Source organism: Vigna radiata, chromosome 8 (genome assembly GCF_000741045.1).
Source record: "Vigna radiata var. radiata cultivar VC1973A chromosome 8, Vradiata_ver6, whole genome shotgun sequence".
NCBI lineage: Eukaryota > Viridiplantae > Streptophyta > Magnoliopsida > Fabales > Fabaceae > Vigna > Vigna radiata.
In genome coordinates, this window is record NC_028358.1 from 34,480,542 (window position 1) to 34,500,391 (window position 19,850).

At 32.3% G+C, this 19,850-nt stretch overlaps 2 protein-coding genes across 3 annotated transcripts; both read left to right on the top strand.

Annotated features, from left to right (window-relative positions):
• The first annotated feature begins 1,637 nt into the window (after positions 1 to 1,637).
• On the top strand, positions 1,638 to 15,089 carry LOC106772709 (putative ion channel POLLUX-like 2). Its single transcript, XM_014659264.2, has 24 exons — positions 1,638 to 1,833; positions 1,995 to 2,071; positions 3,796 to 3,917; positions 4,462 to 4,748; positions 5,614 to 5,685; positions 5,820 to 5,895; positions 6,005 to 6,103; positions 6,179 to 6,333; positions 6,423 to 6,527; positions 7,467 to 7,553; positions 8,913 to 8,997; positions 9,066 to 9,213; positions 10,071 to 10,147; positions 10,234 to 10,314; positions 11,666 to 11,845; positions 11,946 to 12,059; positions 13,344 to 13,439; positions 13,532 to 13,655; positions 13,729 to 13,805; positions 13,917 to 13,964; positions 14,045 to 14,114; positions 14,195 to 14,268; positions 14,608 to 14,718; positions 14,800 to 15,089. Exons 1-24 carry the CDS (start codon positions 1,748 to 1,750, stop codon positions 14,899 to 14,901), a joined length of 2,553 nt encoding a protein of 850 aa, XP_014514750.1. The 5' UTR covers positions 1,638 to 1,747; the 3' UTR covers positions 14,902 to 15,089.
• A 902-nt stretch (positions 15,090 to 15,991) lies between these two features.
• Positions 15,992 to 19,295, top strand: LOC106769893 (rRNA-processing protein EFG1-like). Of its 2 annotated transcripts, none has more exons than XM_014655689.2 (7): positions 15,992 to 16,223; positions 16,300 to 16,563; positions 16,677 to 16,815; positions 17,039 to 17,153; positions 17,449 to 17,512; positions 17,625 to 17,885; positions 19,031 to 19,295. In XM_014655689.2, the coding sequence occupies exons 1-7, from the start codon at positions 16,083 to 16,085 to the stop codon at positions 19,034 to 19,036; spliced, it is 990 nt and encodes a 329-aa protein (XP_014511175.1). In that variant the 5' UTR covers positions 15,992 to 16,082; the 3' UTR covers positions 19,037 to 19,295. The 2 variants fall into 2 exon arrangements, with proteins under 2 accessions (XP_014511175.1, XP_014511174.1); XM_014655688.2 differs by having other exon boundaries at positions 15,994 to 16,223; positions 17,619 to 17,885.
• The last annotated feature ends 555 nt before the right edge of the window (positions 19,296 to 19,850 follow it).

Sequence of the window (19,850 nt, forward strand, 5' to 3'; positions counted from 1 at the left end):
TTTATTTGATTGTCTGCAATTTATTCTAACATAACATCACTTGTCATGTTTTTAGTGATTATTACGTGTGTTTTATCAAATGTTTTTAATCTTTCAATATCTTTTGAAAGATAAATTAAAGAAATTACATTATAAAAAAAAATTACAATAACATAAAATATCAAAATAAAATCTAATTTAATTTCTGTAAAAAAAGTTAGAAAAATATCTTAAGGGAAGCTTAGAAATCCCTGTGGGACTTAATTTTGTCATTTTTCTTGTCTTTCACGTTTTATACTTTTTTTTTTTTTTTTTATTTTTACATTTTCAATAGAGTTTTAAACCTTTTGATTGATTCTATTATAATTTCTTGATTGAATTATGAAGTTGGAGGAAGAAATTGAATCTTGTTATGATTTTTTTTTTCTTTTCTATGTAATGATTTTTACATTATATGTTAAATCTACATAGTATATCAATTATATAAGTCTAAATGATTTTTTATTTTAGTTGAAAATGTATTTTGTATTAAATTTAAAAAAATTTATGTGATTGAATGAGTTATTGTTAATAATTAAAAATGTATTTTAATTAAAAGATAAAACTTTAATCATAATTAATCAAAAATATACTCTGTTAATTAATTATACAAAAAGTAAAAAAAATATATGATAATAATATTTAATTAAAAACGTATTTTGATTCTTTTAAATAATAATACTCTATTTAATCACCAATAAATTAATTAAAATTTATTTTATATTGATTAATTTAAAATTTTAAAATAATAATTAATTAAACGATATTCTTACCTTATCAGTGAAAAATCTCATTATAAAAAAAGTAATCAAATCAATCTATTTTTATCTTTTTTAATTTTATTTATTTTTATTATTATTATTTTGTCATTTAATCTTTTATTCATTTTTATTTTGTATGACTAATTTCTTATTTAATTTTTATAAAAATTAATTTGTTAGAAATGAATTTCATATTCATTTAAAAAAAAAATTTATGATTAACTTTGACCTTAACAATAATAAGTTGTTATAGTGTAAGTTGATAAAGTTTAATAGTATTTATTTAATGTTTGAGTAACAATATCATTCGAATTTATTAAAATCAGTTTAACTTCAATTGATAAAACAATTAATACAATAATAAATAAATTTATATTTATAGTTTTTTATATATTTTTAATTAAAATCAATATAATCACGATCTAATTTCTCTTTAATCTTATTTTTAATATGTTAAAATGTTTAACTGATTATAATCAATTAATTTTGTCTAATGTGTGAATAATTAGTTGTGTTATTATTATCGGTAAATAGAGCACATAAACAAATACATATTAAATATGTAAGAAGATATTATATTGAAATTGGTTAGTTACAAAATACAGCTATTGAGTTTGGAAGTTGTTACATAACACCAAAGGAAACAGTAGGCTGGACCATTATGTCCAAATCCAGAAAGGGATTGTTGATGTTTCTATCACAAATTTTTGTTATTTCGTGAGGTCCTTGTTTTCAATTCCCTGTTTTTAATTTTGGTACCGCGCTACTTTACTACCCCACCACACTCTTCCTCCTCCTTTTATTTTCGTGTCAGATTTTCTTCATATATTATTAATTAAATAATTAATTATTACATAGTATTTCACTCCCTCAGTCCTTTCTTCCTTTTACTAACTATCCGACGTTCAACGTTTTCCTCTGTTCGTTTTGTCAGACCCTTCTGATCTCTCCCAGTGGAACAGGGAACAATGCTTCTCCTTCACCTGCAAAGCTGCCAGCCGTGGATTTTACCACCAACTTACACCCATCTCTCTTCAATCACTTGCAATTCCAGGCACACCCTTATGTTCTCTCTTTCTCTCCATACACACCATACATATCTAAAAATGGATTTGCATGTCCTCAAAGTAGATTACCTTAGAATTGGTCATATGGGTTTTAGATGAGTGTGCTATATGGAGAGTTTTCTGTTTAATTGCTTGTCATGCTTCACAGGAGGTATATGCCCTGTCACTTCAGCTGGATCAAATCCTCAGCATTACACATGCGTGGTCCTAGAGCGCTCGCTGGAGGTGAGCCTCGTGAATCAACTGCTGCTTTATTGAGTGTACAAGATCTTAAACTTATCAGTGTTAAGTTTCTGTAGGGTAAGATGTTATTGACTTGTTTGCCCGTTAAACTGAATGGAGGTTTATGTTCCTACTTAAAAATGTTATTTGTGGCACTAAATTTCACTCAAACAAAAAGCTCTAGTTCAATTTTGTATATCTAAATTGGCCTAATTCATTTTTCCTAATCATTTCTGCCACTTTACGAGTTACTGCTCTGTCTCAAACTTATAAACTTAGTGTTTGACTTGGTATTGTGTTACTCATTTCCTAATCATTGGTGTTTCTTGTAAATGGCTGATGAGATTCTTTCTTTCACTTTCTTTAACCCTGTTCTGCTTCTGGGGTCGGCTTTTAACTCTCTAACCTGCCGCTACACATAGTTTTCTTCCTCTGCTCTTCTCTTCTTTTGTCAACAAATATTTATATAGACCTTTTAGTTCCATGAATACATATCTTTTTTGACAACTGATAGTTGTGATATTCATAATTTCATATTTCATTTAGGAGGATGGCTTCAGCTTTCCAGTGTTTTCAAACATTTGAGACTAAAAAGACATTAATTGTCATCATGTGAAGTAGATAATATGTCATGTGACTTAAAGGGATAGAGTCAAGCCTAATAATTGAATAGCATAGGACTGAGTCAAGTCTAATATTAAAATTCGTAGGATAGAGTTAAGTCTAATATTTGTATGCCATAGGACAGAACCAAGTCAAATTATTGAATTTAGTCTGAAGCAGAGGTAGTACTTTATTACTTTTCTTCTTACGTGCTTCTTATTCGACCTCTATATTTTTTTGTGAAGGCTTTTGCATGTGATTTGATAAGTAGTTACTTGTTCTGTGACTAGTTCTGATGTATTGCACTGTTCTCTTCTCTTCTCATGTTTGTGAAACTATAAAACAAGTGACCCAACTGGGGTCACAATTCTTTAATTGTTTAAATCTATTAAATCGTGTAGTCGTACTTCCATCTCTTATTTTTATTCTATCAATGGTTTCAATTGAGTCGTCAACTATGTTCTACTTTAAGCTTTAGTTTGTTGTGGTTTTTTTGTCCGTTTATGATGAGACACACATGTTTTTGCTGTTTTTACTGTTATTGAAATCTCCTGTTTGAGCCTTTATCTTTTTGCTTACAATGCTAGCTTCATAAAAAAGAAAGGAGATCACTTCCACTTGCTTTCAGATTGGGCTCATGATATATACATATCACACACCAAGAAACTCATGCAAGTATGAAAAGATTAGTGATTCACATTGCCAGTACCATAAACCTTCATTTCCATCATATATTGGGCTATTTATATTTATTTTTTGTGTGTAGATCTTAGTGGATTTTTCAAGATGGTTATAGATTGATATCTGTCTACTTTTTTACAAGTTTAAATCGTTTTTTCTAGAATGTTCTTTCCATGAATTTCAACACTGTCTTAGGGGAGGTTTTTTTTTTTTTTTTTTTTTTTTTTTTTTATCTCTAATAAGGTATGTTTATTTTTTAACCCTTCTTTTCTTTTGGAAGAACTTAATTTTGTTGATTCATATTTAAATATTTTCCTTTTCATCATCCATCTTTCTGTTTCCTGTGATCTATTCTCTTTTTTTTTTATTTGAAAAAAATTGTGGATTAATTTTGTTGGCTGTTCTTACCTAGAACTAAAGGTGAAAGGATGAAATCCATGTAGGGAGACGGGAGGTTGATTCTAACATGTCAGAAGTTAAGTCAAGTTCGAACACTTACAAACATGTCCCAGAAAATTTGGGCACCAAGTTTTTTTGGATGAAGAAAAATAATAGAAGTTCTCAGGTGAGAAATTTATGATAAAACTTGGAAAATGGTATGAATTTGTTATAGTAACTGTGTTATTTTCATTTGACTAAGTGCACGTTCTTCCTTCTGTTTATGTTTCATATATACCTTTTTTAATTTTCTTTTCAAACATGCAGTTCAAGGTTGTATTTGATGATGAATGTTATTTATTGTTAAAGTGTTAATATTACTGTATTTTCTCCCTTTCCTTATTTTGAAGCATGTTGTGCATGAGAACTACTATAATTTAGTCACTAAAAGTCCTTTACACTGTTCCTGTCAATAATGTTTGATAATGGGGTAAGTAAAATCAATGATGGTTGTATTGGTTAAAAGAAAATCCTTGTATTCCATGAATCACTGTTTCTTGGTGCAACTAAGGATTTTTGAAATGTTTTCTACAGATTCTTTGCTAAGTCAATATCATGGTTGTATCATGCTCAATTATGTTGGATAAGTTGATGTATTATTGAATTTGGCTTGCTAGACTTTGCAGCACTTCGTGCTAACTAAATCTCTCAAAATGCAATATGTGCTGCAGGGTCAACAGGCTGGAAGCATGGTACAAGTTATGTCTTTTTACATCATACTGAGATTGACCCGTAAGCAGTTGTGTGATCTGGTGATAAAAGCTGGCCAGGCACTTCTTCCATACTTGTGTCAGACTCATATCGCAACAAGCTTGCCTCTTGCTTGTGTTTCTAATGCCTTGAATAAACCTAAGCCTCTTAATTTAGATGTGTCCTTGCCTTCTTTTCATGATATTAGATGGAGCTTAGCACGGCTGTTATACTTATTTAACATCCAGCTTGAACGTAATGTTGCCACGTAAGTCAATCGTTTCATATATTTGTCTTTGAATTTTTTCTGTTTACTGGTTAATAAATTTAATGCTCCTCACTTTATTAAAGCCTATTACTAGCATTGATTACATATTTTGTTGTGTTTGTCTCGGTATAAGATGATTATACACACATGTATAGCAGCATTAATATGTTATGACATGGTTCTGAGGCAAATGATATGTTATATATGTCATCTTGCAAATGATTGGCATTAGTGTGCACTTTTAGTGCGTTGTCTTTCTAAACTGGTTTATTTTACACCAAGTAACTAAGGCTATAATGTTCACGAATTTACTCTAAACAGAATCCAACTTTGTTTGTTAAAGCTTTTGGGATTTACAGTCATCTATTCTTGCATTAATTGTTAATCTTGGTGGATCTGAAATTGCTAGTTTATTTTATATTATAAGAAAGTTTCTTAGCAGCTTTTGGTAAAACTATTGAGCTCCTAGGGAAGACTACTGGATTATTCTCGAGGAACATGACTATTTTTCAGGGATTTAGTGCATATGGTTAGGGATGGAGAGGAACACAAAAGTGTTGCAGGAACCATCCATTCTTCAAAAATCTCTCTGGGTAGGAAATTTTGCATTTCTTCCTTGGGTGCTTTGCTTTCGAGCATCTGCACTACTTTATTGCAGCAATTCCAAAGGACTACGGAGGTTACTTATTTGTGGCCAAGAAGGCTAACTGAAAATTTTCTGAACACTTTCTAGAGTATGTAAAATGAGCGGCTTCATTCTATGAATAGAGCTAGTGGGTCTTGTTTATATTACCAACTACTAGTTATTTAAAAAAACTAATGATTTATGCATACTTTTCTGAAACAATCATATGGACTCTTTCAGGTTCCTTGTGGTGCTCATAGTGGCATGCTTCTCATTTGTTATTATTGGTGGTGTTATGTTCTTCAAGTTAAGGTAATCATAGTTAGGTCACTGTTTTAAGAGTGTTCTGACTTCCAAGTTCAATTTTTATTTCTCTCCTTTGCCAACAACTATTATCTGTTGTTCTTATCTATATTTGTTAATCTAGATCATTTTAAATTATCCAGGGGTAATAAAAATTCTCTGGAAGATTGTCTCTGGGAAGCCTGGGCATGTCTGTGTTCATCATCTACTCATTTAAAAGTATGTTGGTTTTGTTGTGGACTTTATAATCTGGGTTTTTATTCATCCCTTTTACATTGTTTATAAGCATTTACCGTGTAACAAAATCATACTTTTTGTTGATCTACAGCAATCAACACGTGTTGAGCGTGTTGTTGGTTTACTTCTAGCAATATGGGGCATATTGTTTTACTCTCGACTTCTAAGTACGATGACTGAACAATTTAGGGTAAATTCTGAAGCATTAAGCATTCATTAAGCAATATTTTCTTTGTGTGCTATTAATTTTCAGTCATCTTAACAGAGTAATATGCAAAAGCTCAGGGAGGGTGCCCAAATGCAAGTTCTGGAGACTGATCATATCATTATCTGTGGGATGAATAGCCATCTTCCTTTCATATTAAAGCAGTTAAATAAGTATCATGAGTTTGCTGTTCGCTTAGGCACAGCTACTGCTAGGTAAATGGTTCAGACAAGGTAGTTGTCATTGCCTTTATCTTGTGTCCTCATTGCTGGCTTCTGCAATATGGTTTTTCATCTCTATGCAGGAGGCAGAGAGTCCTTCTTATGTCTGATCTTCCGAGAAAACAGATTGATAGGATAGCTGACAATATTGCAAAAGATTTAAATCATATTGATGTCCTTAGCAAGAGGTATCAATGCTGGGTAATTTCCTATTTTAATCATGGAAAGACCTTTTTGTAGAATTATGATTTGTTTCTACTCTTAAGCCAGCCAGAGACTTTCTGCTCCATTTGATTGATCTTGGTAAATGTTCCTTTTAGAGCATGTAAAATAGAGTTGGAAAGTGAGTGTCTTAAGATTATAAGATTATTATTTGTGTTTAATTCCATTTTATTATGAGAGCAACTTAGTTCCTTTAGCTTCAATTTTCAATTATAGAAGTCAGGTCATCGACACAATAATATTCAGCCCTGCACTTCCACTGATATCCGACTGAGAGATTAGAGCAACAAAAAGAAACTATTAACATTATTATATCTCATCACAACAGTAAGAGTAACGATGTACCCTAGAAAATCCAAGCAGTCTGCTATAATCATATACACCACAGAAACACTACACCATCATGGAACTTTCCTTTTTCTGACCCTTCCAAGCCTTTCAAAGTTAATAAGAATTAATGACTGCACTAAACAATTCATTGGACACTTCACAAACCCAACATTTAGAAAAACTCTCAATTTTGCCCACACTTGGTTACAGAACTACGTATATTTGTTAGTGTTTATTACTGTTGTGTAAAAGCAAAAGTCATGAGTCATTCTCGTATGTTGAGTTGATTTGAAACTTATTTTATTTTATGTCTCAAATGTTAATTAGACTTAATAACACACCATAATGGTTAAATTTTACTAGAATAATATGGTTTGTAGACCACATTTCTAGAACAGTGCCCAAAGATATACTACAGAAACTTTAGTTATTTAGGCTCCTAACTTCCTAAATAACTACCTAAAGGCAAATAAAGCACAAAGGCTATATTTCGGGCTTTCTAAGTCTTGGATTGCATCTTTTTCCTTTTCACATAAATTTTTTGAGGTCTAATTTGAATGTTTTGGGCTTTACAGTTGCAGTCTTAGTTTAACAAAATCATTTGAAAGAGCAGCAGCCAACAAGGCACGTGCAATAATTATACTACCAACAAAAGGGGATCGGTAAGAGTTGATCTACTTAGCTTGTTATCGTCAGGTGGTTATAGAGAAACTTAAATTGAAATCAGTAGACTTTTTTCCACAATTTATTATTGAAAAGCATTTGGTTAGATATTGATGTTAGAGAAAATTGCTATTTTGTAATTTTACTATAATTATCTTAGGCATAGTGGTTACTGGTTTGAATTTCAATTATTAGTGATTGCTAAAGTTATTATAGGGGAAAGGGTGAGAAAGATCCGAGGGAGAGAGAGAGACATCTAGAAGAGGGAATAATAGCTAATTTGAATGATTAGGCACTATGGGTATGTCTTTCTTTATGCATAAAGCTAGAGTCACTAGTTATTTATATGCCCAGCGCATGTCCTGATTAATCAGAGACTAATTTGAACACTTCTTCTCAAGCTAGATCACAAATGTTGGTCAAGCACTGCTTGTTACATCTAAACTAATTCTAATTCCAGAGCAAGACTTTGTAAACAAATTTTTCAGTTGCTTGATTACAAGACATGCTTAGCAGCCTGATTATCACTGCATAATTACACTTGTAAGGTGTTTGGCAGAAAATGAACCAACATCAGCTCACAAGTTGTTTTTGCCAAAGTATGATATTCAGCTTCAGCACTGTACCGAGTACTGATATTTTTGGTGCATAGGATATGTTATTAGAGTTAGAGCCTTTGATTGGGTTGTCTATGGTGAATATGTATGGCTTCTAAAAGTCACTGGGAAAATAGTGTCTAACCTATCAAATTACTCAAATTTTCCTTAAACCTCCTGTATTTCTTTGGGTCACTAAGTTGTCTTATTATCTGCTGTAAATTTCACGTGGTTTTGTTGGTATCTCACAAACTGTTATCAAACCATTTCAACAATGTGACATCAGCATGTTATTTGTTCTTCATCTTCAGCTACAGATACAAATTTTGTCGAGGAGTTTGTCCAAGGATTTAATGACTTTAATCAAAGAGAAAATATTGAGAATTGAACAGTTTGTAAATTTGTTTTGTTAGATAATTATGTTAATTGTGTTTTACTTATTTACCTAGACTTGTACTAACTGCAAGACACTACTCACATTAATATCAAGTTATGCATCCTGCATTTGGAAATTCTATTCCCCTTTCTATTGTGCACACTTTTCTTCAAATGGATAAACTGGTTAACATTTGTTGTAGTGGAGCTTTTTCTCTGACTTTTCATCTATTCAATGCAGACATATTACAAGCCACACAAATTTCATTTGTTCATATAGATGGCACCATATTAGTAGACTAACTACTTTTTAATTAATTTGGCTTGTGTCATGTGCTGAATTTCACTTTAACGAAGCTAATGGATTTCATATTGTTTGTATGTTAGGTACGAAATTGACACAGATGCATTTCTTTCTGTTTTAGCCCTTCAACCAATTCCAAACATGGATTCTGTCCCCACTATAGTTGAGGTTTGTTACTTACGAGCAGCTTTGTGTGAAACTAAAAGAGCAGAAAATTTATTAATTAATGAATGTAGGTTTCAAGTTCCAGGACATGTGAGTTGATGAAGTCAATATCAGCATTGAAAGTAGAGCCAGTAGAAAATGTTGCATCCAAACTATTTGTTCAGTGCTCTCGGCAGAAGGGACTTATAAAGATCTACAGGCACTTGCTAAATTATCGAAGTACTGCAATTATGCTCTGTACATTTCATGCATGTCATGTTCATACAGATTGCTTGTTTTCCTATTTCTTTAATGTTTGTTTTATGTTCTGCCAAAATAATTCAGAATAGATTTTTATATAAATTAATTCTTTCTTGATAGTTTGTGAATTGGACCTAGCAGGTACCAAATTATACATTTAGCAGGTTTCTATATTTTAATTAGTTGTTATCAATGATAATGAACTGTTGGAAAATTTCCTTAATTGTTGGTACCCTTATTCTGCCTAAATTGTGGTATCTTTGGGGATTGCTTTAATTGCATTTTCGAAGGGATTTGTTTAGTCTAAAACTGCTTAGAGATATGACTTAAATAGAGTGTATACATTTTAAGCGATTATCACCTTGTTTTCTGATTTTACGGAGTTAAGCTTTAAGCCCAAATTCTATGATGATGTTAGAGTCAATATTAGATCCATTGCCACTCATATTGCTATTCCCCAGCTTCTAAGAGGATATTCTAACATGAAGTGTTGTGTTAATTGTGGTTTCTTTGAGTACCTTAATTGCAGTCTCAAGGGGGGTGTTTACTAAGATATACGACTTAAATAGAGCTTATAAAGCTTGAACAGTCCTTGTTTTGTATAAGTTGGTTTTGAAAATTGATTTTGACTCTAGTTTCAAATTCTAAGATAATATGAACATATTAAAGTGTTTTTCATTTCTTTTATCCTCTAATTTGCTTTGGAGTTCCATTTCCTAGTGTACTTGGTATTACACTAAAGTAGACTCAGATATTTTCCTTAAATTTCAAAAATGGTTAAACCTTCTATGATATTTTTACATAATCTCAAATTCTAATTTTAGTTCTACTTGCAGAAAATGTATTCAATCTTCGTAGCTTGCCTAACCTAGAAGGAATGACTTACGGGCAAATAAGACATAAATTTCAAGAAGTAATTACTTTATTCAAATGTAATTTCTTATCTGAAGTAATTGCATTATAGACTTTTTAATGCTTTCTACCTTGATACTATTTCAGGTCGTTGTATGTGGTCTTTACCGGAGTGGGAAATTAAACTTTCACCCAAACGATGGTGAAATTCTGCAGAAAACTGACAAAGTATGTAGACTAATACATAACTTAGTCTAATTCTTCCATATATGACTAGTGGAAACACATGTGCCTATGTTCATGTGTATCCACTTTTCTATTATGATAATAAAAAATAGAAAATTAGTTCTTATCATAATTATTAAAATAAAAAACATTATTAGATTTTAAAAGAAATATGTTCATAAGAAGTCGTTATGAAATAAATAATTTTTATAATTTTATCATAGATAGTTTTTTATTATAATCAGTTAATTGAGTTTTAAAAAATAGTTGTAAAACCTCAAAGGTAAAACAATAAAATGAGATATATTGATAAGGGTAAAATTGTTAGTAAATTTTGCACACTAAAAATGGTGGTTATAAAATTGTTACAAAGAGAATCCTCTTTATTAACATGTATAGATGTTTATTAATATGTATAGATGTATAGATATATAGATATGTGTATAGATATCTTTCCTTTTTACCTTTTTTGGAATGAAATTTATGAGAGTTTCTTGGTTAATGGTCCATTTGTTATTAAAGCTTAAATGTGACTCTGATACTTTTTCTGAAACTACTAAATTTAATTATGAGAAAACAATAAGCAAATTATTTCTCTTAAAAACATTATGCAAGAATTATAACTACTTTCAAACATATCCTTTCCCACTGCCACACTTTTGCTTTCTTCAAATAGAGCATAGGCTGGCATTTTTATTACAAATTAACTTTGCTCTATTTATATATTATAAATAGTGAGAGTGTTGAATCATTTACATATTATGATTAAATTTTTCAAATTGTTCCGATCCAAATCGATCAATGTTTAAATTTCGAAACTAGAAGGAGCCAAATTCTAATTATGCCTAAATTATTCTATGCATGAAAATTTAAACCCTAGTCTGTCTTTGGGTTTTAGAAAAGTATTTTTGTGAGCTTCATGTCATATTTTACCATAATTTTTCTTTTTTCAGTATATTAAGTCGTGTAAAAGTGAAAATAAATGAGCTTATCATAAATTTATTTTACTTAAATCTTCATTGATTTATGTTGCATCTTAGTTCACTAGATTCTTGTAGGTCCAATTGGAATAGTAATCTATATTGATTTCCTGGGCAAGGATGTGTGTTACAAATACTATTTTCAAACTTAGCTGTTGCTTATCCGAAATACTGAATGGGAATCAGGGAAGGAGATAGGGAGGAGAGACTCTGTATGGGAGAAATTGACAATGGTGGGATCAAACCTGATCACTGCCAGGGACTGTCCAGTCCACTAACAGGACAATGACATGTTGAATAAATTTTATTTTACTTTAGTCAATTGTGAGAGCTTACAAGAATACGTTTTGATACTGCTTACCTTTCCTTTTTAGGTATTGTTTATTGGATCCCTTCAGAGTGCTAAAAATCCAGAAGTAACCCTAAATGGGAAAGAAGGAACACATGTAATTCATAATGAACACATACCTGAAAAGGATGTGGAACATGCCGTCAAAATGAGTAAAGTTAGGCTTGCTAATATTGTAAAACGTCCTACTAGATCAGGTTCCAAGGTATGGCACTTCCATTTCTCTGTTGTATACATGTTTTGATTGAGCATGATACCTTGTGTTCTATTTGAAATGTTAACCTCGATTGGTTATAATCATGTAGGCATCAGAAGGGAATGTTGGCCCAAAAGAATGCGTTCTGTTACTTGGATGGCGCCCGGATGCCATAGAAATGATCCAAGAGTATGATAACTATCTTGGTCCTGGAAGTGTTTTGGTACGTCCTTGAATATCTGAGAATCTTTGTTGATATATACTTTTTTTTTCTAATTGGGGAGAAAAATAAAATGTTCTTCCCCTTACCCCCACCCCCTCAAATAATAATAACAGTAATAATTAATGACTAATCTCGATTGGTCCTGGAATGTTTTGGTAAGTTCCATATATTTGAATCTCTTACTTGGAGAAGAAAACTGAATACAAATCTATAATATTTCCAGTACAGGCTCTAATCCATACTGATAGGCTAAATTTATTTAAGGAAAAAAGAAAAATACAAACATAAAATCTATCCTGATAATAACAAATATGATTTGAAATTTTGAATATATACCATGAATAGTCCATCCTAAATCAATGCCTATTTACGACAACCTCTCAAGTTGGTGAATGAATCTCAATCATTCCCCACTTGCTAGTAAGTTCTTGTAACCTCACCGTGGGCCAATTTAGACCGTGTGATTCTAAGGTGGTGTTTGGCACATAGAACGGAATGGAACATTTTAATTTATTCTCTTCTATTGCACCCTTTTGGTAGAACTAAACAGTTGTAATTTCCAACCTTTGGTCCTGCTAATGTCCGTTCGGGGGGAAAGAGAAAAAAAAAATTCATTGAATCAAGATGTATCTTTGCAAAGAAGAGAGGGCTATATATAATAATAGTAATGTAGGAACAAGCTGAACAATAAAGAAAAGAGAATAATTGGTTATATATAATATCTACTTATATTTGATTCTAGTATGTCCCTTTCAAAAAACCATATAATATAACCCATGTAATATGTTCCAATCCCACTCTAACATATCTGCCAAATGCTGCATGTGTTGCACATTTATGTTGTGAATCAAGTTGGACTATCACTTTAAAGGATCTAAGCTGGTTTACTGCTACTATATTTATGTTAATCTAAAATCCATTATCCCTCCAAACTATATACTTGTGCTACTGATGTGTATTCATCTTGAGTTTGAACTACTATTGAATGTAGTGAAAAATTATGTATGAGATTAATCTTTCTTGTGTAAAAAATACACATAGATTACTTCATTTATAATAAAGGAATTGTGGGTGCAAACCTTATCTTATAGATAAATTTTGTAAGATTGAATTAAACTTAAAGCCCTCTTCTTAACAACTACCAGCAGAAGTCACAACATTGTAGATGGTTTAGGGTGTAAGATACTGTTTGTGGTGTTATGTTTAAGTTTTCCTCTTTCTACATTATTTATGAATTCACTTGAAAGTTCAATACTCATCATTTCTGACTACAAATAAATGCAGGAAGTGTTATCAGACACACCATTAGATGACAGGATCGCTAAGGCTTGCAACACCAATGGTCATAACAAACTCAAGAATGTTCAAGTTTCTCACAGGGTATTTTCTTTTGTAGTCAATTAATGTATTCAAAATTTTTTCAGGAAGGTGCTGTTTTTTATGAGATCTTTCACTTTTTTCAATTTTGGTAGATTGGGAATCCCATGGACTATGACACCTTAAAGGAAACCATTATGAATATTCAGAATTCTTTAAAGAACGAGGATCTTCCTTTATCAGTTGCTGTCATATCTGACAGAGAATGGCTTCTTGGAGGTAATTATGCGTAAAATCTTGTGACTGGAAATGGCCTTTGATTGACCAATATGACTTTTTTTTTTTTTTTCAGATCCATCTAAGGCAGACAAACTGTCTGCTTACTCTCTTCTCCTTGCTGAAAATATCTGCAACAAACTTGGAGTAAAGGTGATATTTTTACCTTCTATTTCTTGCGCTGATAGAAAATATTCATTTTGAAATATTAGTTATTCTTACAAGATGATAAAACATAGTTGGATTGAATTGGATGTTTTGCAGGTGCATAATCTAGTTGCGGAAATTGTTGATTCAAAACTGGGGAAACAAGTAATTCTTTTGTTTTGTTCAACCTTTCAAATTTTATATTGTGGTAACTTTTGATTATGAGATTATATAAAATGCTGCAGATTAGTAGAATCAAGCCATCAGTGACATACATTGCAGCAGAGGAAATAATGAGCCTTGTAACCGCACAAGGTCATTAATCTTTAATCTCTTCTTGGTCTTGTTTGAATATATGTATCAATGTTAAATTTATTTTTCAAACTTGAAATCAGTGGCCGAGAACAGCGAACTAAATGATGTTTGGAAAGACGTACTAGATGCAGATGGAGACGAAATATATGTCAAGGTAAAATGTTTGTTCATCTTGTGATACTTCTTTTCTGTAAACATTCCCCACAAGAAAGGTAATATGTGTGTTACTTTAGTGTCATGCTTTCTTTGAACTTCCTTCCTTTATCGCCGGACATTCCTTTTGAAATAATGCAACTTGCGAAATGAGTAAATGGTATAAATTGATTTTGTCCCAGTTTGCTTACAGCATCAACCTGTGTGATATGAGATAGACATTTTATTATAAAATTTTCTGGCTTTTGAATTAGAATATAAGCATCAACCCACTCTATAAAATACAAACAAAAACAATGCTGTTGTAGCAGTGCAGTTGACTCTTGCTTTTTCATTGCAGAATATTGGTCTATACATGAAAGAAGGAGAGAATCCATCATTTTCTGAGCTTTCTGAGAGAGCATATTTGAGGAGAGAAGTAGCCATAGGATATGTGAAGAACAAAAAGAATGTATGGCATCAATAGTACAAATTTAATTTTAGTATTTCATTTGAATCAATATGGTACTCACAAAACCCTTTTCCATTTCAGGTTATCAACCCTGTTCCCAAGTCTGAATCTCTCTCTCTTGAAATGACTGACTCCTTGATAGTCATATCTGAACTTGAAGGAGAGCAACCAGTTGTTTTGTAAAGCTGAATCATGTCAAGATTTTTTGTTTTGAAAATTCTGATCCCCAAAATTTGGGGCCATCGATTTGATGATTGCATCCAGGTGATTGATTGCAAATCAGGATGATTCAATATTAATGTGTTCTTGGATTTGACTTTTAATAACACGTTCTGGGAATTTATTTATCTATTATCTACCAATTGTGTCAAGTCTTGCTGGTCACATTGTTCCTCTGCTGTTTCTACTTTTTGTTTTTACATTTGGTCTCTAATATAAAATTCTCCCTCTTTTTTTTTTAATTATTTCTAGAGATTTTAAATGAATTTGTATTTAAATAAAAAATTAAATTCTAGCTATTAAATGTAGTAACTATCTACTTAGGATTATTAAAAAGGATAATTTCCAAAGTTCAAGAATTCAAAAAGTAAATTTAAATATTGGGAAAATATCCAAATCGGAGGGATAAACTTGAATTGAAGTCTAAATTTTATAATATTAAAAAAATCTAGAATTATTGCTTTAATGTAGGTTTTGTTTAAGATGAACTTTAGTTTTTTTTTTTTTTTAAAGAAAACTGCTTTTAACTTTTTATTTGTAGTTTTTTTTTGTTTGATTTTAAAACTTATTGTAAATTTTAAATTTTAATTATGAAAGTTTACTAAAATAATGTAAGACTTTTTCACTGTAAGGAAAAACAAATGGCAAAAATTAAAATTTTTATGTGATTAGTCTAAATTGGCTCATGCTTGAAATTGACTTAAAAAAAATCTATATTTAATTTGAAGTGTAATCTTATGTAATTGAGCGAATTCAAGTGAGATATATGTTGAGAGTGGAAAAAAAATGAATATTCAGTTGAAAATCTAGGATTATAAGTTTTTTTGCAGCCTAAATTATTTTTTCATCTCTATAAAGTAAGTTAAATTAGTTTAAAACCATTCAAACACAATTTATTTAAAAAATAAGAAAACTCAATTTTAAATTCATTTAAAATTTTTAATAAAATTTAATTAGTAATAACAGTTTCTCCGTTGAAAACCAAAAACATAATAGGTTGAAAAAGAAATATTAAATTTTAAAAAGGTTACGAATAATATTCAATCTCAAATTTCAGACCGAATCCCTCCAAGGGGTTTTGGGCGTGTAAAATAAGAGGCGAGCGAGAGTACAGAACAACAAAAACAATACACAAGAAAAGAGAGATGGCTCACGGCGCTTATAGCAAGCGGCGCGTGAGTGCAACGCGCCGTTCGAACTCGAAGCCTCTCGGTGTTGCCAAGAAACCCAAGCCCTCCGTTTCCCTCAAAAACCAGATTCGATCCTTAGAGCGTATGCTCCGAAAGGTAACCCTAACCCTATTCCTATCCCTATTCCATCTTGTCGATTCGTTTCTATTCATTATCGGAATTGGTGAAGCAGAATCTGCCTCCCGAGGCGAGAGAGGCGCAAGAGCAAAAGTTAGAAGCACTGAAGAAGCAGCAAGAGATTCACACGCGCCTCGCTGCGGAACGCAAGATTTTTTTACGTGACCGGAAGATCAAGTTCTTCGAGAGGAGGAAAATTGAAAGGCGAATCAGACGCCTCGAGAAACTGCACCGTGCCTCTTCTTCTTCATCTTCTTCTTCTGCCCAACCTTACTCTGACCAGCTTTCCGCTCTAAAACAAGATCTTCAATATGTCATGGTTCGTGTCCCGCGCTCTTTTCTTTTGTTTTCTTTTTTTCTTGCGTTGACATTACGACGAATATTGACCGAAAAAAAACCTTGTTATTATTCAAAATCAATTTCAATTTGCAGTACTTTCCAAAGAATGAAAAATATGTCCCTTTGTTTACCGGCGGTGATGATTCAGAGATAGTTGACAGGAGGAATGGGTTGCGCAAACAGATTGAAGATAGGTTGATTGCAGCTGCTGCAAGTGGCAAGGATTTAGAAGGTTCATTAATTGTGAATTTTTATAATACTCATCAATTATGAATTTAGAATGTCGGTGCTCTTCAAGAGCTTATTTTTGCTGTGTGAGACCTTGTTGATACGAGTTGTCAATAAAATAAGGAAAACTAGGTTGAAGCTCTGCTGTATACTTTTAAATATGCCTTTTATTTATGCCAAATCTGTGTTCGATCAAATATCAACAAGATTTCGTGCTGCTGTAGCAGAGACTGGCAGTGAGGATGACGGTCTGTTGGATCTGAGTGATGATGATTTTTTCCTTGCTGGGAGTTCTAGTGATGAAGCAGATGCAGATGATGAATGGACAGACAAAAGTGCAAGGTCAGTCGAGGGAAGATGTTTTACTACTTTTGCAATCATATCAACGAGAATTTCATATATACACTGTGTGCATTAAGGGGAATCAGAATGTTAAAAGGAGAGTAGTAGCATCAACATTTGTTGTTTGTGATGTTCGTCTTGGTAATGGTGAACAGGAAACCAGGTTTTCTGCTGTGAAAACTCCGGCATTTGTCCAGCATTGTGCCCGGGAATTTGGAACTAACGATTAAGATGCTGCTAGCATGTTTTATCTTGATGAAATCTACCAGTATTAAATTTTTTTTGTTGGTTGCAGAGAGCAGGCTTCTAGTGCTTCTGGGAAAGGTGTGTCTGGCATGTCCAGTGATGAAAAAAACCAGGTCTGTAGTAAGAGTAGCAGTTTTGTCTGTTTTAATTTGCAATACCATGAAATAGATAGTTACAGAATATTTTCAAATTTTGAATATCTCTGCCACTTTTTTATAGAGGCAGATTTCTGCTAGAGCTTTGATGCCTCCTCCTCGCCCTTCAAATATGAAATTGTCAAGGTTTGGGTCATCTTCTGGCCAACATTCATCCATACAAAGATCTGATATTTCCACATCGAGCAACACGTCAAATAGCAAAAGCAGCTCAGACTTCAAAGTAAGGGGACCCTCGAGATCAGGAACAGGCCATGGAAGTAGTTTAAGCTCCAACTCTGATGCTCACAAGCCTCGCAGGAAGAGAAGACCTAAGAAGAAAAAGAAGCAGGTTTATTACCTTTGCTCTTGAGTTTTATTAACCTTGGTCATTTATAGAAAATTAGCCTCCTATTCTATTGCTGATAGGTAGGTTTTGAGGCATCTTTACACACGCACTTTAGTCTGTTCATGCTTATTTAGTTTCTTCCTTGCACATATTGAGCACTAAGTCGGTTCATAGTGGTCAATTATGGTGCTATCACACTGCCACTGCGAGTTGCACAGATCCCTCTCCCCAAATTCTGTTATGATGGAGTAGGCATGAATTACAGGAAATTGCAGTATTGCATCAATTTGGGGCGTAAAATTCTCACTTTGTTGATCTATCTGCTATATGTTCCTTGACCAAAAACAATATCTCCGCCTCAGTTTTGAACTTCCAGCAGAAAACCCCTCCTAATTCTACCTGCAGGGTGGTCTTCTGGCTGTGTGAGCTTCTAATGTGCGCCAGTGGTTTTGTGGTCGACTCCACTTATCCAATCATCTGCTTGGCATCCTCTTTTGGCCTCGGATGACATTTTTCTTTGGCCTCTAATTATCTGGCTGTATGAGCATTTTTTGTTCAGATAATTTTCAGAGTATCTGCAGGCTGCAACCCTCGGATTTTCACCCTCTCTTTATTCACACACTATCAGACTAGTTTGTTTCTGACCATAGTTGTTCTCTGCTCCCTTATCGGCTGTAGGTCTAATTCATAGGAATTTCAGTTTTTGTGTTGTGAATGCCACAGCTCAATAATTTTGAGCCCATGATTTTATTCTTTTTCCCCTCATTAGTTTCTACCTCTATTCCTTCCCTCTCTTTTTTTATGCTCCTTGACTTCTGTTGTTGTTAACTACTTAGTCTTGTTCTAGATTGATGGTGGTTGTTTGTATAAATCATTACATTTTTACAATAAATGAGAATATGCTTTTAATTGTGATAGTTTTCATTTTTTGAACATTTCTAGATTAATGCTTTTAGAATAACATTTTTGACCATTCTGTTTCTATCAAATAAGTATAGGATAATACAATTATGCATCTTAATGTCATTGTGTACGAATGATGTCTTGTGCAAGTAGTTTCTTGATCATCAATTAATTTTGCAATATTTACTTTGTTTTGTCTTCCTTTCTCTCTAATACTTATAAGTAGTGTTTTTTGTTTTTTTCAGCTGTAGATGAGGTGAGCATCACCATAGGCAATTGGATTTGTCATCACATTAATTCGTTCTTATCTGGTGGTGAGATCACACTGGTCAATATAATGATCATATATGTATTGACTTGTTAGGTTAGATGAAGAATTGTTATTGTAGATTGTCTTATGATATGAGCTCTTCATATTTAACCATGGCTTACTGTAAATTAAATTGAACTACTCATTTATCTGTGGGATAATATTTTACCTTTTCTGGCAAAGATGGCGCAAAAACATAATTGATTCAAGGATAATGATAGTTTTAGGTTTAAAATATAATTTGTTTTTATTTGTTATGTTGCAATGTAAATACTGACTAAAAATAATATTTTTTAATATAGTTTTATGGATTGAGTGAAATTTGGATTGGAATAATCGACATAAGTATGCCAACAGTCATGGTTTTAGGTAAAACTGTTTTATGGAAATTTAAATTCCTTTTCAGATAACAAAGCGGGTTAATTTGAAAATTGGTTCAGGTTCCTGATCTGTTAAAATTGGGTTGGGTTGGTAAAAAAAAAAAATATGAGCTGAAAATTGAATTTGTCCAATTATATGTTAATGTGTAATTGATTAGCATATTTATAAGTCACATGAAGCTTAAATTGATTAGCATGAAGCTTGAATTGGTCCCTTTTATAGTCTTGTGACGATCATATTTTCGTGATAATGACATTCTTCCGATGTTCACACTCACTGCTTTCAAACTATCTAAAAGAACAGAAACATGTAAACCTATTTAATGTGTAAAGAGGCTTATCCTATTCCACACGTGGGCCGATGGGTTAGTGAAC

Excerpts from the sequence above, each read along its gene's own strand:
- LOC106772709 (XM_014659264.2), top strand. The coding sequence starts at position 1,748 with ATGCTTCTCCTTCACCTGCAAAGCTGCCAGCCGTGGATTTTACCACCA. Across the intron at positions 7,554-8,912 it reads CTACCAACAAAAGGGGATCG|GTACGAAATTGACACAGATG; the intron begins GTAAGAGTTGAT and ends TTTGTATGTTAG. Across the intron at positions 11,846-11,945 it reads CTACTAGATCAGGTTCCAAG|GCATCAGAAGGGAATGTTGG; the intron begins GTATGGCACTTC and ends ATAATCATGTAG.
- LOC106769893 (XM_014655688.2), top strand. The coding sequence starts at position 16,083 with ATGGCTCACGGCGCTTATAGCAAGCGGCGCGTGAGTGCAACGCGCCGT. Across the intron at positions 16,224-16,299 it reads TAGAGCGTATGCTCCGAAAG|AATCTGCCTCCCGAGGCGAG; the intron begins GTAACCCTAACC and ends TTGGTGAAGCAG. Across the intron at positions 16,564-16,676 it reads AAGATCTTCAATATGTCATG|TACTTTCCAAAGAATGAAAA; the intron begins GTTCGTGTCCCG and ends TTCAATTTGCAG.